At 39.1% G+C, this 15,691-nt stretch overlaps 3 protein-coding genes across 5 annotated transcripts; all 3 read right to left on the reverse strand.

The window, feature by feature from the left end:
• Positions 1-217: 217 nt before the first annotated feature.
• Positions 218-4,745, reverse strand: LOC104808957. 2 transcript variants are annotated; one of them, XM_010534816.1, is made up of 3 exons: positions 4,643-4,745; positions 3,495-3,849; positions 218-2,763 (listed from the first exon to the last, which is right to left on the reverse strand). In XM_010534816.1, the coding sequence occupies exons 2-3, from the start codon at positions 3,842-3,844 to the stop codon at positions 342-344; spliced, it is 2,772 nt and encodes a 923-aa protein (XP_010533118.1). In that variant the 5' UTR covers positions 3,845-3,849; positions 4,643-4,745; the 3' UTR covers positions 218-341. The 2 variants fall into 2 exon arrangements, with proteins under 2 accessions (XP_010533118.1, XP_010533119.1); XM_010534817.1 differs by lacking the exon at positions 4,643-4,745 and having other exon boundaries at positions 3,495-4,629.
• A 442-nt stretch (positions 4,746-5,187) lies between these two features.
• On the reverse strand, positions 5,188-9,422 carry LOC104808958 (synaptotagmin-5). Its single transcript, XM_010534818.1, has 13 exons — positions 9,232-9,422; positions 9,014-9,118; positions 8,742-8,792; positions 8,481-8,601; positions 8,065-8,186; positions 7,804-7,905; positions 7,491-7,565; positions 6,972-7,051; positions 6,658-6,808; positions 6,344-6,574; positions 5,966-6,259; positions 5,756-5,869; positions 5,188-5,667 (listed from the first exon to the last, which is right to left on the reverse strand). Exons 1-13 carry the CDS (start codon positions 9,334-9,336, stop codon positions 5,521-5,523), a joined length of 1,698 nt encoding a protein of 565 aa, XP_010533120.1. The 5' UTR covers positions 9,337-9,422; the 3' UTR covers positions 5,188-5,520.
• Positions 9,423-10,549: 1,127 nt separating this feature from the next.
• LOC104808959 (calmodulin-binding receptor-like cytoplasmic kinase 3) lies at positions 10,550-14,767 on the reverse strand. Of its 2 annotated transcripts, none has more exons than XM_010534819.1 (7): positions 13,723-14,763; positions 13,189-13,380; positions 12,528-12,790; positions 12,167-12,332; positions 11,976-12,065; positions 11,407-11,705; positions 10,550-10,948 (listed from the first exon to the last, which is right to left on the reverse strand). In XM_010534819.1, exons 1-7 carry the CDS (start codon positions 13,988-13,990, stop codon positions 10,736-10,738), a joined length of 1,491 nt encoding a protein of 496 aa, XP_010533121.1. In that variant the 5' UTR covers positions 13,991-14,763; the 3' UTR covers positions 10,550-10,735. The 2 variants fall into 2 exon arrangements, with proteins under 2 accessions (XP_010533121.1, XP_010533122.1); XM_010534820.2 differs by having other exon boundaries at positions 10,785-10,980; positions 13,723-14,767.
• Positions 14,768-15,691: the final 924 nt, after the last annotated feature.

A 15,691-nucleotide genomic window follows, 5' to 3' on the forward strand; every position in this document is an offset into this window, starting at 1 on the left:
AAACTTTACCCAAACAAAATTGGACGCTATTTTAAAATTTGGCATTTTTTTTTGTTATCCTCACTTTGCTTAATATTTTCATAAACTACGAACTTGAGAAAATTCAGCAGCAGCGACATTTTAAAAAAAAATGCTGCACCTTATGGTTATGGATACAACATTAGAATCTATAAAGAGAGATTAAAAAAAAAGTGTATTTTGGCAAAAAAAAAAAAACTGAGAATACAAACTGTACAAAAAGTGTATTATGACCCATCAGAACAGGGAGAGTTACAGAAGAGACAAGAACTGAGAACTGAGTTCCAGATCAGATGACCGAAGCAAAAAAAAAAAAAAAGGGCCTAGAGATCGTCCTTGCAAGTAGCTTTGTTATGTCCAACTCCTCCACACCTCGTACAACACACAGACCGACCTCTTTTCCGGTCCTTTATCCTCTTCTCGACCCCCGGAACTCGCGAAAACGGGGGAGGAAGCACTTGCTGTTCATCCTCCTCCTCCTCTTCTTCTTCTTCCGCACTTTCCCCAAACGTTAAGACCGGACTCAGACCCTCGGAATATGTCATATGGTAGCTTTCTACCGAGAAGAAACCAGAACAATAATCATACAGGTCTCTTCCTTTGCTGTTTAAGACAGCGATAGCGTGCTGACATGGAAGTCCCGTGGGTTTCCACCCGAAACAGCTGCAGTTTTGTTTGGTTATATCCACGATTTGGACCGCCCCATCGTGAACCTCGTAAAGGTTATCGGAGAAAATGAATACCTTTAGCGTGTTTGCCTTCTTACATTCTTCCTTTAAACTCTCCTCCTTTGTCGGCACGAGCTTGCTAGACCAGCCTCTCGAGCTTTCTTGACGGCTATTCACCAACTCTACTACCCGACCCACGAGTGCCTCGAGCTTCCGAACGATGGATGCTTCCTGTGTTTCCTCTATCCACTTTGAATAGATCTCCCCGACGTCGGATGTGATGTGGCTGTAGGGTTCACCTTCGAACAATGCGCTGGTCCAATGCTTTGGATCGATCTGCATTACCCAATCATAAGCTTTAGGAGAGATTCGTTTGATATGCTCGGAGTAAATCTTAAACCCGTCGAGTCGATCAGCCCGTGCTGCAGCGAGCAAGTAATACGGCAAAGATGGCTTTCCATCTCCATGAAAGGGTCCTCTCAGGTTTCGCATAAAATCCTCCATCAGGTAATGAATGGAGTAACCGTGATGAGAATTCTCGAATATCTCCAAAACCGAGCTTGCCAGTTCTTTTTCTCTGTCGGATACAAAGGTTAAAGTCCGCGAGCTAGGGATTGCTAACCTTAGCTGTTCGAGAAACCAACGCCAAGTTTCACCCGTCTCGATATCCACAAGGGCAAATGCTACTGGAAGCACACCATCATCCCCATCCAATGCAGAAGCTGTCAACAAAACCTCATGATATCTGGACTTAAACGGGATAGCGTCGAGAAAAAGTAGAGGTCGACAACCAGATTGAAAGCCATGTATACAAGACTGGAAAGACAGAAAGAGCCGCTGAAATCTTCCGTCCTCCCCAACCACGAGATCGATCAAACTTCCAGGGTTTGCCTCCATTACTTTACTAACGAAACGAGGCAAGTACTTGTATGCCTCTTTGAATGAACTATGAATTCCTCCTCTGGCCTCATCAATGCCTCGCCTTATCGTGCAATAACTTAGTTCGATACCAAAATCCTGAAGAATCGCGTCAGCAATGCTCTTAGTCTTCTGGTTTGGATTCTCCTGCAGTCTCTCCTTGATGATACTCACCACCCAATTCTTTTTCGGATGAGCAGATTTCCATGATTCTCCCCCACACGTATGCCTTTTACTGAACTTTTTTATCTTAAACACGCTTTCAGACGGAACCCACGATGCATATATCTTCCAAGGACAGCCTCCAATCAAACAAACACCACAGGCACGATTTGACTCGTTCTTCCTTAATCGGTAACCAAAACGGCAAGCAATGGCATATTTCTGCAGTGCATCTCGAAATTCGACAACACTCTCAAATTCCTGACCTACACCGGTAATACAGCGTTTCCATGAGGCTACTAAGTTCTCAACAGAACCACTGTTAGCATCAGACATGGAATAGTTCATCAGATGTTCAGAGTCAATAATATCCTCAGTTTCAGGGTCGAAAATCGCAACATCCCGCATATGATCCTTCTCCTCATCAGAGTTTTCATCATCTTCATCAGTGTTGATGGAGTCATCATCATCACTGGTTTCTACTACAGGCTTCTGAATTTGTCCCCTGTTTCTCAGGGATCTTCTCCTTGTATCCATGACAGTTTCATCCTGAGCACCACTGTTCAGTTCATGTATTGAATGTCTTCGCTTCCTAGTGCTTTTAGTCGGACTACTGATCACACCACAAACAACACTCTGAGACATGGGAGAGAAGCTTTTGCTACCTGAATTGCTACCATTGGCTGATCGTTTAGAGCTTCTGGGGGTCAATTTCGAAATACCGGTTGCAGGACTATTCTTCTTGCCTTTCCTCTTGGATCTTTTGAAGGTTAAATTGGTGGATACCACCCGATTGGTCGATACCGTTACAGGAATATCAACAAGGCCGCTGCAATGAGAAATGACTCTAGGGGTCACATTTCCAGATCTAACACGGGCATCAACAAGGGTATATTCCTCATGTGTTCCAGTATCAACTTGAATTGGTACATTGGCTATACTTCCGGATGCCACAGGTGTAGCAATCTCCATCTCAGCTGCTCGTGTATTAATTGTCCTGATAACAAGAAACGAAGTGTTTTATACAAGTATGATATGGAGACATAAGATTTTCATTCACTTGAGCAATGTGTCTGATTTTCAACTCTCTTAGGTCAGCAGCAATAAGACGACAGCAACAACATCGTCTTAATCCCAAGTTAGCGGCAATAAGACAAAATGTTAATATATATATATATGAAACTCATAGAAGCCAATTAACAATCAACAAGATATGCTGCAACTTTATAATGAGACATCGAAGTAAACCTGTGAAGGCGCAATTACCATTGGACATGTTTATCTCTGCTCTGGTATACTCTTTGATCACTCTCACTTGCATTCTCACTCCAAAAAATGTGAGGAGAAACCTGGAATATCTTTCTCCCACTATTAATCTACCGTTTCGATCCATTGTTATTCTTTCTGCTGATACTAGGTAGATAACGGCCTCTGGATATTTATTCTCTACGACTATCTGTTACTCAAATCTCTCAGGATGTCAACAAAATGTTTATCCTCAACTAACTAATTTTATTATATGTCTCTCCAATTGCATTTGGTAATATCTGCATCGGCAGAAATGCAGTATCACGTGCGCATTGCTCAATTGATGCATCATTGGGTGTCTGCTACGATCTCTAAAAAAAGTAAATTTCTCTACAGGACAAAGCTAACAAGAAACACAGGTAGACCGGTTGCTTTCTGGACATGACATAGCTAAAAAAACAGAGGTAAGAGAAACAGTACCTGTTACCAGGCGAGACAACTGCTGCTTCAGGGCGGAAACCCTCTTTTCCTGTAACAAACACTTCTGCTGTGACTGAGCTCAGATGGAAATCATACATCCTTCTCATGTCTTTCTCTTGCTTCATGGTGATAAGCGTTCTTCTGTTTCCAGGGAGAAAGTACTTGAGGGATAGAGAATCATAGTCTAAGTTCAAGAGCTTTGCCAGCTTTAGCTTAAGATCGTCGAACGTGGTTTCATGATTAATATCTATGGCCTCTGCCTCTCCCCCGACATATGTCATGATGCCATCATCATTTGTCACAAATTTGCCGCCAGATTGACAGATCAATATAAGCTTCCCTTTCCCCATTCACGCTGATTGTTAAAACAACGAACAAATAAAATAAGAGAAAATCAACCGTGGCATCGTATGTGCTATGGCTTCTTAGAGCTGCAGTCAGACTACCAAACCAGGAAAAGACGATCATGTTCATTTTGTTCAAAGGTAAATGCTACAACTTTTAGATATAAATAAAGCGGGCATCCATTCTTACTTCTGCAAAAACTCAAAACAATTAGCTCAATATCCAGTTCACTAGCAGCAATCGAGAACTGATCTTAGCATGAGATTATCACCCAAAATCCCTTTTCTGCTCTTCCTATATTGAAGAGAAGTTGAAATTTTCAATCATAAAAAGGCTTGCTTGTTCACCAAGAAGGGCAAATCTCAGCAGAAAAAAAAAGGGGGCAAACCCAGATCAAAGAACTGCGGTTCAATCTTCAACACCAGTCGCAGCAAAAGAGGAACCAATTTAAGCAGAATCTTTAAAAATGAACGAAGTTCATGTATATCAAATTAAAGGCCAAAGAACAAGACAACATCATAGAAACACTCCAAGTCTCCAACCCACATAAACTCCTCCTAAACCCTATCAACAATTCGTCAAAAGCAGACAAACCCTAATATTTTTCCCCTGATTCAACATTCTCAAATCCCAAACATCTAAACTTGACCAGAAAACAAGTTACGCATTCAACCACATTGTTCAACAAGGATTTCTGACTTATCGGATCCAAAAAATATAGTCCAATCATGACCAGAGAAACGATAGAATCGAGGAATCGATGAGAATAAAGAGAAATTAGGGGCAGAGAGGGAATGACTTACCAGGAATTAAGAAGATAACAGAGGGGCCTTTGTTACGAAATCCGAAACCCTAGGGCTCGGCGAATTTCGGAATTAGGGGGAGGAAAATGAGAGAAGGAATCGATTCCGGGTAGGGTCCGATCTGAAATACATCGTGGGAAATGTGCTCTTTTTAAAAGGAAATAATTCTTTAGGGGTTTATCTGAAACTTCTGACTTATAAATCTCATCCAATACGCTGTCGTTTTGGATCTTCTTAAATTTTGCAAACGATGTCGTTTCGGCAAATGATGTGCGGCTTTCTTTTTTACTGCGTTGAACTCCTAAAGTCAAAATCTAATCAGCAGATGTCGAAAGAAATTAATCGGAGCCAATTCGTATTTGAACTAAACCGAAGAGTTTAGCAAGTTTCACTTTCTTAACCGGTAATCAAACCAAAATGACAAATTGAACCGATTCGGTTTTGAACTAAACCGAATTCAATTGGATTCAACCCTAGTTTGCCTAGTTATTTAAGACATGGAAAAATGAGCCTTTTATCAATAAATCAAAATCAAACAAACCGAATCAAATTCAACAAACCGATGATTATAATTGTTCTAAAACCGAAATAACAAAACCCAAATAGAAAACCGAAATGACCATCCAGAAAGACATTTATTTCAGTGGCATGTTTAGGAGAACCAAAAAAAAAACAGAAACACATTCTATGAAGCTGCACAAACACAAGACACAACAAGGCTTTTTACCTCGGACCTAAGTCCCTGTAGGAGAATGTACAACCTGGAAAAGAAATCGTTTTTTTGTACCGAGGTTTTATCAGGTATTTCTCTAGTGGTAGGGCGAAAAGAAACCCGAGATCACTCGAAGATGCCATCTTTCGTATGGCGAGAAGACGGTTTAGGTGTCGCGATAGATGGGTTGGGGCATCCACTTGAGATGCAAATGCAGCTTACCGGATTTGGCCTCGTCTAGTTCGAACCAGTCCTTGTATTCACCTTCCATTATGACCCTTGTCAGTGTCAAGATGCATCTCCCGATATAATCCTGCGTATCGAGAAGAATCCGAGGCTCAAAATGGCATTATCCGATCGAAATATATACATATATACAGAATTCTATATGCATATATTACCTTTCCGAAGGTGTCGTGGTCCCAAACTTCGAGAACTAGCATGTCGTGTAACCCATCCTCGACTACGAAATCAAAAGTCTGGTTCCAAACTGGATTCAAGCTGTCATTTACGACCTGAAACGGGAAGAAACTCGAGACAGTAAGCATGAAACTATACACTGAGAAAGAGAAGCGATGATGATCGTCGAGGAAAAACGAGAAAAATCTCACCCGGGTTTTATTTTTGGCTCCGGATTTTTTCATTGTGAGAACGACATAAGGATCAGCTTTTCCCATCACGTCCTGAACCGGTATGTCTTCAGCCGATATCACGGTAACAATGAGTACCCCTCTTACTATAACCTCTTTCCTTTTCCGAGTTAGTGACTTCTCATCCTCAGTTATATCTGTTGCATCTGCTCCGTTCTTAAGAACTTTCTCCAAAGAAGTCATAGATGCTGATTCAAATGGATTTGTGTAGCCGTTATCTGTTCCGTAAGGGCAGTACAGAAGCTCGAGGTGAACCTAAATGGAAAAGAATCAGACCTATAATGCATTCATTTTACGGGAAAATGATCTGATCCGAGAATATTTTTTAGCGAAAATCACCTCTCCTCGGTATTTGTTATCTCTCTGTATATCCAAATCTTTAACGAGCTTCAACCACACATCCTTCACTTTACCGGGCTCAAGTTCACAAAGCCTGACTTGGGCACAACCGATTAGCTCGGATGCTTGGACACCCTCATCGTCGTAAATTCTTACCACCAAGTGTTGAGTGGAAGCATCTTCCACGACAAACTCAAAGTGCTCGTTCCAGATCGGATTCAGGTCGTTGTTCTATGATAACCGTTTTAAAAACTACGTCAGCTAGAAGAAAACACCCTTCAAAAAGAGAACCGAGATTGAATGGAACTACTTACAATCGTCTTGCTTCTTTTAGTCCTTTCTCGCAAAGGACGTATAAATAACTTAGCAAACGGGTCTGACTTCCCGATTATGTCTTTGTTGGTCAAGTTCTTGGCTTGCACAAGTTTCACCTCCAATATTCCGACAGGCTTTAGTTCCAGATCACTGAGAAAAGAGATGCAAGTTGAGCTATTAGAGCAAAATCCAGTATCGATAGCAAATTTCTACCAGCTGGTTAGAGAAATTCAACATCCGGGCGCTTGAAGATTCCGCAAATTTTGACATTATGTCGACAGTTTCAGCACAATGTCTTCCATCAGTGGCATACCTATAATCACCGGGCAAAATCGGGATAACCTTCCGGACAGGCCATGTGATGGAGTCTTCGACAGCATCCCGTATAGTTTCCTGTTTGCATGTGAAATTACATGGGCATAATAAATTCAACATCTACAAGAATAAAGCACTGAGACCAGAAGTTAAAAAGAACAGGTGTTAATGCTTCTAAGTAAAAGCATGCATTTGTAAGAACATTGAGATACAAATTAGCACAAAACTAAACACTGCCTGTTCCAATCTGTAAGCGATGTTATAGTTTAGTCAAATCTTAGACAACCACCTTGACAGTTCTTGTCTGTTGTATACGGAGACTAAGGATAAATAAAGAAAAGAATTAGATTCCACGTAAATGAAGGAAGATGAATTGAGCGGAACCATCTTCTTCACAACTTTCTCAAAAGTAAAGCTAACCGATAAAACATTCGAAATTGCAGTTCAATAGGCCCGGATTATGTATGTTGATGAAGTATGATGGGTTATAACCAGGAAACAAAGTATCAGATCAAACCTCAATAGCATCAGAAATTCCAGGAACTGCAGTAACATCACCTCCAATAACTTTAAGTTTGAAGTCCAAATTTCTCTGCAACACAAAATCCGGACACCAAAGATAATCCAACAGAACAGTGATCAGTAGCAACCCAATTTTTTTTTCCTTGTTACAGTTTCATCCATAACCGAGAACATAAATACGAGGTATGATGTTTGGACCTACACCAAGGATGGATGATAAAACGACGCAAAACTAAGAGGAATTTGTAAAACCTACGCGCCAATTAAACCCTTGATTATAACTCCAAAGGCTTGAAAAAGGTACCAACCTTTTCTCTGAGGGAAAAACACACGGCTCCGAAGCAGGGGAACTCGTCAACTAGTGGCTTAAAGATCAGCCTGAAAACACCGGTAAACCCAATGTTTTTCACCTGTTAAAAAGAAACAAATAAAATATAAGTTGCAGTCAACCTATAGTACAAAAATATATCCAATCAATCTAAAACAAAAACATGGAAAAAGAAAGAACATGTCAGTTTTCTTCTTTGCAAGATATGAGGTGAAAGCGGATATGAAGCAATATCGAGAACCTGAATAGGAAGTGATACACCGACAAGGGTTTTGACATTGAGTATTATACTTGGATTTCCATCCCATTGCATGTCCAGTTCCATGGTCATCCCATCTTCTCCACCTTCGATGATTTGAACTCCTACACAACACCAAAAAATACACGCACACTCATGAAATCTTCAACGAAATAACAGTAAAATGATCAATTAAGCTTTACTAGCAAATTCAAGGTTGGAGTTTAACTCCCAATTAACATAAATCCAAATTCACATGCATTGCGCCAATACAACATAAAATTCTGAAACTGAATCCAAAACTCCACAACCCATGGAATTTCACCAACCAAATTTAACACGATTCAGCCGAACACACTCAGTACCCCTCACATAGGATAGTTAAAAGATCATGAAACAAATAACAATGCAAAACTAACCTGTAAATTGAGGAGCCACAGTACCAAGTGTAAGCTTAGAGAACTTTAGCGATGCCAATATAACGGGTCTATATTGCTCGAGAACTGGCTCCACAGATGCCTTTATAAGCTCTGATGCAGCCTAAACTCCACATAACCAAAATTTGGAAAATGAAAACAATAACATTATTCTTAAAGAAAACTTGCCCTCTCAAATCTAAACAACATTTCTTGTTCACTCATCGATTTTGACGCAGAAAAATCCACAATTTGAAAACCTACCTCATCAACATAAGGCCAGATCTTAGTCAAATGCTGGTTCAGCCATGTCAACTGAAGTAAACAAAGAACAGGACCAAGGGTATCAGTCGCTTAGAACAGGTAGAGGAATATAGCACAGATAGATTCACACAAACACTCGTATATATGTCAGAATTCTATGAAATTTCCTTCCCCCAAATGTTCTTCTTTCGACATATCTAAACTTGGGGAAACACAAACTGAACCTATGTAAACATATGCATACACATACAAAGAGAATCTCAGTAACTCAACTTCTGACGCTCGGAGAAGACGACCCACGAAGGATAAAACTCAGGAGGCAAAAGCTTTCTCGAATCCTCCACCGTCATCCTCGCAAAAGCAGCCACAGTCGCCGCCTAAGAATAATCCAGAAAAAATTGCACAAAAAAAGAGTCAAACTCCGTTGAATCTGAAAGCGAATCATTCGAACAGGGAACGAAACCCAGAATCTAAACGAAGTGGAGCTAACAAGTTCAGAGCGAAGCTTGGATCGAGCATTCTCCGCTCGGACAAATCCGACGACAATGGCGAGACCGGCGGCGAATCCGATGACCAGTCCGAAGATGAATCCCATAATCTCTCCGCCGGAACTTTGGATTTGCACCGTCCGCACAGTTGCAGCACTAACAGCCACCAGATTCGGCCTCTAAAGAGAAGAAGACGAAAAGGGATATTTTTTTTTCTTCTTTTGTAAATGTAAAAAAAAGGATTAAAAAAATTATTGGGACTAATTAAGTGTTAATGTAAGATTTTCAGGGATTAATTTCACTGTTAATGTAAAGATTCAGACCGCGGAGGAGGAATGCTCGGGAATTGGAAAGGCTGCCGACACGAGGAAGGCGTGGGCCCATTTGTGTCATTTCCGCCAATGATATAACGCCACGTCATCCATACGGGCCAAGGCCGTGAGATATGACTCCACTTATGATAATAATACAAAAAGTGTTTATATCATTTAAATCAAATCAAATAATAATAATTTCATAATAAATTATCGTAGTCAATTGTAGTTAATTTCTAGTCATCGGAATATTGTAATATATTTTTTTTGTGCCTCTTGGTAAAAAAAACCAAACTTTTTAAAATGTTCTATTGCGCTTTTATAAAAAAAAAAAAGCCTGTATTTGATAAAAATTCCAAAATAAACGAAACCTGTATTTTTTTATCTATATTCAAACCGTTGACGAATTTAACAAAAAAAAAATAGATTACAAAAAATTTACACGTAAGGGTGACACTGATTGGGTTGTCAATGTCCCATAAACATAAAAAATAAAATAATAAATAATAAAAATATATGGTACATAATATATATATATGTCTATACGTAGATATAGTGTGTGTGGATTGAATATACAAAAAAAAAAGGGTGAATGTTTCGTTTCGATTCGATTAGAATCGAAACGAAAAATGCGGTATTTTTTCGATTCGAACTGTCTAAAATTTACGAACGATATTAATTTTAGAAAAATCGAATTTTTTGAGAACGAAACGAACCAAAATTTTAAAAAATCAAAAAACCGAATTTTTTAAAAAAATCTAATTTTTAATCAAAACCGGGATAAAACCAAATAGAAACCGAAAGTAAAACGAATTGAATATAATATAATAACCGATTAATATCTATTTGATAAAATCTACAAAACCGAACGAAACTATTTTCGAGCCAAACCCAACACAAATATCGAAACTCTCTTCTTGTCCTGTTTCCTTTGTAACTGCCATTGTTATCTAACATCTTACAGTTCCTCTGCAACGGTATATTATTTGTTGTTTGTAATATAATCTAATCAAATCCAAACCCTAAACCCTAATTTCAATAATATGTCAAGACTATGACCGGTTGTTCATCAACTAGCCACAATCTGAAGTCATCTTTACATAGAAAGACAGGCACAATACCAACACGAACACAAACTCAAAAACAGAATCAAGTTTTTGTGCTTTTATTTAATATATATATATTTATTTATTTATATTAGTTCCCTTGATAGCTTGAGATAGTTGGATCTTATGGTCCAAAGCTGCTCCCCAACGGTCCGCATGTTCGGTCTCTCGTTCCGTGTCGGGGCCGCGCAGTGGAACGCCAGACCGAACATCTTCCGCAGTATCTTCTCGCTCACTTCTTCCCCCATGTTCGGATCCACCAGTTCCCGAACCTTCCCTTCCTCGTACTTGTTGAACGCCTGACCGACCAAAAAAGAAAAAGCCCCGAAAACTTTGCAATATCGATCAAGAAGTTTTCGAGTTCATACTCAGACGTAGGGGTGGGCATTCGGTTCGTTTATTCATAATCCAAGCCGAATAACACGTAACCGAACCGAACTCGATATAAAACACAAATTAATATGATATTTTGATAACCAAAAACCTGAATCCGAGTCTAATATAAAACTAACAAACAAAATAAACATTAAAAAACTTAGCCCGAGCCGAAACCGAATCTAAAATAAAACCTAAATAGATATAGATTTTCTACAACCAAAATAATTGAACTCGAATAAAACCAAACCGAACCCCAACCGAAAACCAAAATGTCCGCCGCTACTCAAAAGAGCGGATTTTTTTGTGTATGTGGTTTAGTATCGGTTACTTATGGTTGATGTGTCCATAGACAGAGAAGAAAGAGTGAAGGAACACTTACCCATCGGATAGTTATCCGTTCATCAATAGGTCGTTTGGCCTCCACGGGACGACGTCCAGTGAGAATCTCGACGAGTAAAATCCCGAACGAGAAGACATCGCTCTTGGCAGTGAGTTGGTATGTCCGCATGTACTCAGGGTCGAGGTAACCGACTGTTCCTTTCACTTGTGTTACGATGTGGGTTTGGTTAGGATCCGACGGACCGCCTCTCGCGAACCCAAAGTCCGCAACTTTGGCTCTCATGCCTTCCGTCAGGAGAATGTTCGACGATTTCACGTCCCTGTGGATAATTTGCTTCTCTGTTCCAACATAATCACCCGAAAAATCATCAAACAAAATCGAGACCGGTAAAAAACAGGTGTGGTCATTCCGAGTTTCGGTTAGAGTTTAGTTTGGTTATGTTCGGTTTTAGAAAAACTATAACCATTCGATTTCTATATTGAATTCGGTTTGGTTCTTCTGTTCGGATCGGTTCAGGTTTTCCATTATAAACCAAATTAAGCACTCCTATGCAAAATAACGAAAAAACTCGTCCTTTGAGAATGTTCTATAAGAATATAAATGAATACCTGCATAGAGATGAAGATAGGTCAGTCCATGGCAGACATCTATCGCGATCTCTAACCGCTGGTTGAAGTCGAGTATTTTTCCCCCGACACCTGCAAGGTACGAAAATACGAGGAGCTGTTATTCTCGAGGTTCTTCAGAGGATAAAAACATCTGAAAAATCCCCGCGGGCTACGGTTAAAAAAGTTCTTACCATCCAAGTGATCCCTCAGAGTTCCGTTTCCAATGTACTCCGTTATGATGAGACGCTCATTTCCTTTATCAACGTAACCAAGCAGTTTCACTAAATTCCGATGCTCGATTTTGGATAGAAGGTCGACTTCGCTTTTGAATTCGGTCCGCAGATTCTCAAAATGTTCCTGCGTGATGATTCTAATTCAGATCATATAGAAGAAGAGAACCATCAAGATCGAGATCTTATTAGCGGTTTCGATCTTCCTCGTATTTTTGGACAATACGTGCGTAATATAAGTTCGAACCGAATGTAATAAAACTCGAAATCAAAAGGGAGAACCCATATGAAATTGTAGATTAATGATTAATCACAAAACTACCTTCTTCGCTCGTTTTATGGCGACAACGGGACCATCATCAAGAAAGCCTTTGTACACAATTCCGAAACCGCCTTCGCCAATCTGATTACTCTCCGAGAAATTGTTAGTAGCTTTAAAAATCTGACTCATGCTTAGATGCAACGGTCCGATCCTGTTCGGCCTTGGGGACATAGCGTATCTAGACGGGCTTGGAGGTACCCGGAACGGGCTTGGCGGAATTTTCTCGGACGGGGGACTCATTTCGAAATTCAGAACTTGCTCCCCTGCAAGAATATTAGTGAACATCTATAATATATATCATTGGATGATATGCCTAAACCGACGAAAAAACAGAACATCGAGAAACATAGGACGGAACAACGGAAGCGGAACTTCTATGTTTGGGTCAGGACAGTGAAAACACTGAAAAGATTGCTTCGATATCACCGAGCATAATGAATTCGTGGCTAAATTTCAATGGAACTCCATTGTAACAAAGGTTTGGATAAAAATAACAAACTCTCGGGTAATTTTTGTTCATGTTCGAGCAATGGCATCCATGCTTATGCAATTTCACCACTAGTTATATGATTCCAACATCTATTCAAACCGTATTCATACAGATTTTCCAGCTTTCTGATCAAGTTCGTGCAAAAATTAACGATGAGAAGCCTTTGTTTACCAGGGTTCGATTCCTTTCCAAGAACTTCATGAGCTTTTGCTTTCTTCTCCTTGTGCAAACAAGGACAAACAATAGCGCAACAGACGAGCAATAACCCGCCTGCTGCCATGCCGGCTTTTACAGGGTACGATAACAATTCAGCTCTGTGTTTCCGGGAATCTTCTCCCGATTTTTCTTGCAGAACCCTTCTCCCTACAGTACTTGTTGAACGCCTGACCGACCAAAAAAGAAAAAGCCCCGAAAACTTTGCAATATCGATCAAGAAGTTTTCGAGTTCATACTCAGACGTAGGGGTGGGCATTCGGTTCGTTTATTCATAATCCAAGCCGAATAACACGACCACATATTTTCAGTAAATTTCCAACAACATAGACAAACAGTCTTAGATTCTTATGAATGCATAAACCCGTAAATCGTAAAGGGTAACATCTAAGCTTTTTCTCGATTCCTTTTCCATCCGAGCTGCCAAAAGCAGGCAACTTCAACGTAGTTTTATCGGTATCTTTAACAAGGCCCTCGTGTTTAGGAGCATACCTAGTAAATTACGAATCTTGCATAAGTCGTCCCTGAAAGAATCCTTAAGGATACAGCCTTTGGATTTGTGACACCATACGGCTTCACAGAAACGAGCTCTATCCACCGAATTGCCATTGATAGCGAACGAAATCTCTCGTCGGTGACGGGACGACGAGTAAGCCAAACGGTCAGAACCACAATCAACAGACCAGACAAGAGAGGCAGATACAGAAGTAATCCTCATACCCAAAAACACAAATAGACACAACAGAACGCTAAGCATCATGTTTAGTAACCTAAAACCCTTTCTACACAATACTAACTATGCTAAAGGATCGAACTTTAGTCCTAAACCCTGAAAGTTTCCATGAACAAAAGCATAAAGGATTGAATTCGATATCACGAAACCGGCTTTTAATCAGCTAGATTTACACAAACACTTCGCTAATCCACCAGTATCAACCTTAGAATGGAATTCAGCTCGGAATCTTGTCTAACGTACCAAATTGACGAAACTGTCGATCACTGCGTTGATCTGGGTTCAATTCTCAGATACCCTTTTCACTCAAACCCACAACAGATCGTCAAATCGAGCTAGAATTTCGAAACCCTAATGCTTCAAAACCCTAAAAACCTCAACTCTGATGCAGTAAATGTCCGACGCCCTAAACCCACCATACACGAAATAGATAAACCCAGGAACAAGAACATCCAAAACGAGAGAAAAAAAAAACAGAGCTTTCCAATTCGGTCAACTCGTGGATTCCCAACCAGTTCTAACGATTAAAACCCTATAAATAAGAAGAAGAAAAAACCCAAAAAGGGAAGCAAACCAGGAACTTGATTCTATGGGTTCACTAAAATTTTCTGGATCAATTCAATGAACAGCAAAAAAAAAAGTCCTTCCTCTTTCTCAGACAAGACCATGAAAGAGGAAGAAGGACAGAAGACTGGATTTGTCTAAGGATGTGTTGTTACTTCGTCTTAGTTCATGGAAGACACCGTGTAAGGACTTGGAAGATTCGTCCTCCAATTTCCTTTTTTTTTTCACTTCCTTTATTTTTTTTTCTCTTAATTTTTTAATAAATAATTATGTGGAAAGAGGCCGAAGGGGAAGGAAGCTGTAAAAAGGTCCGAAGGAAGATGGTGCCGTGGGAAATTTGTTGACCTTTGATATTTTTCTGCGTTTTTTACGAGAAAATCTAAAAAAAATCCGAATTTATCGATTTTTATAAAATAATACTTAAATTTTATTTTTTATTAAATTAAATTTCGATTTTATTTTTTAATCTAAAATAAATTCAAAGTTTATAATTTTTATTATTTTTAACATAAATATTAATATTATATACTATAACAAATCAATATTTTGACTATATTTGATATATAATTATCTATATATCTTAATATTGAAACGATATATCAGCGATGATTTAAAAATGATATTCGTTATAAAGTTAAGATTCAACTTGATCTTTTATTTTTTTTTAAAATAAAATTTTTATTTTATAAAAATTGATAAATTCATTTTTTGAGATTTTTCCTTTTTTTTATCCTTTTGGAATTGGGTAAGGTGTGCTTTAGTCAATTCATTTGGTTTTCTCGTGGGCCTCTCCCCTTGCGTGGCATGGTATGATGCACCAATGATAGGATTGATTGACGGTCAAAAATCATACAATGTTACAATCGACCGTCAATTCCAACACTAATAACAACTACTGAAATTTTGTGTCTATAATATACGTGAAAAATAAGTTACATTACTAATTTTTTTGGGATCTAAATACTAAATGTTGAATTTTATCCCATTTGATGAATTTTATATTGGAGAAAATTTTACCCACCGGAAAATAATTTTAAAAGATGTGAACATCATGAATATCTTAAACTTGAAAATTATGATTTGAATCCATAGGTTTTGAGAGATGAGTAAAAATCAGATGGATGATTAATTGTACTGCATATTAAGAAACCACTTTTATATATA

The sequence above is a fragment of the Tarenaya hassleriana genome, unplaced genomic scaffold (assembly GCF_000463585.1).
Source record: "Tarenaya hassleriana unplaced genomic scaffold, ASM46358v1 Cleome15, whole genome shotgun sequence".
Taxonomy (NCBI): Eukaryota; Viridiplantae; Streptophyta; class Magnoliopsida; order Brassicales; family Cleomaceae; genus Tarenaya; species Tarenaya hassleriana.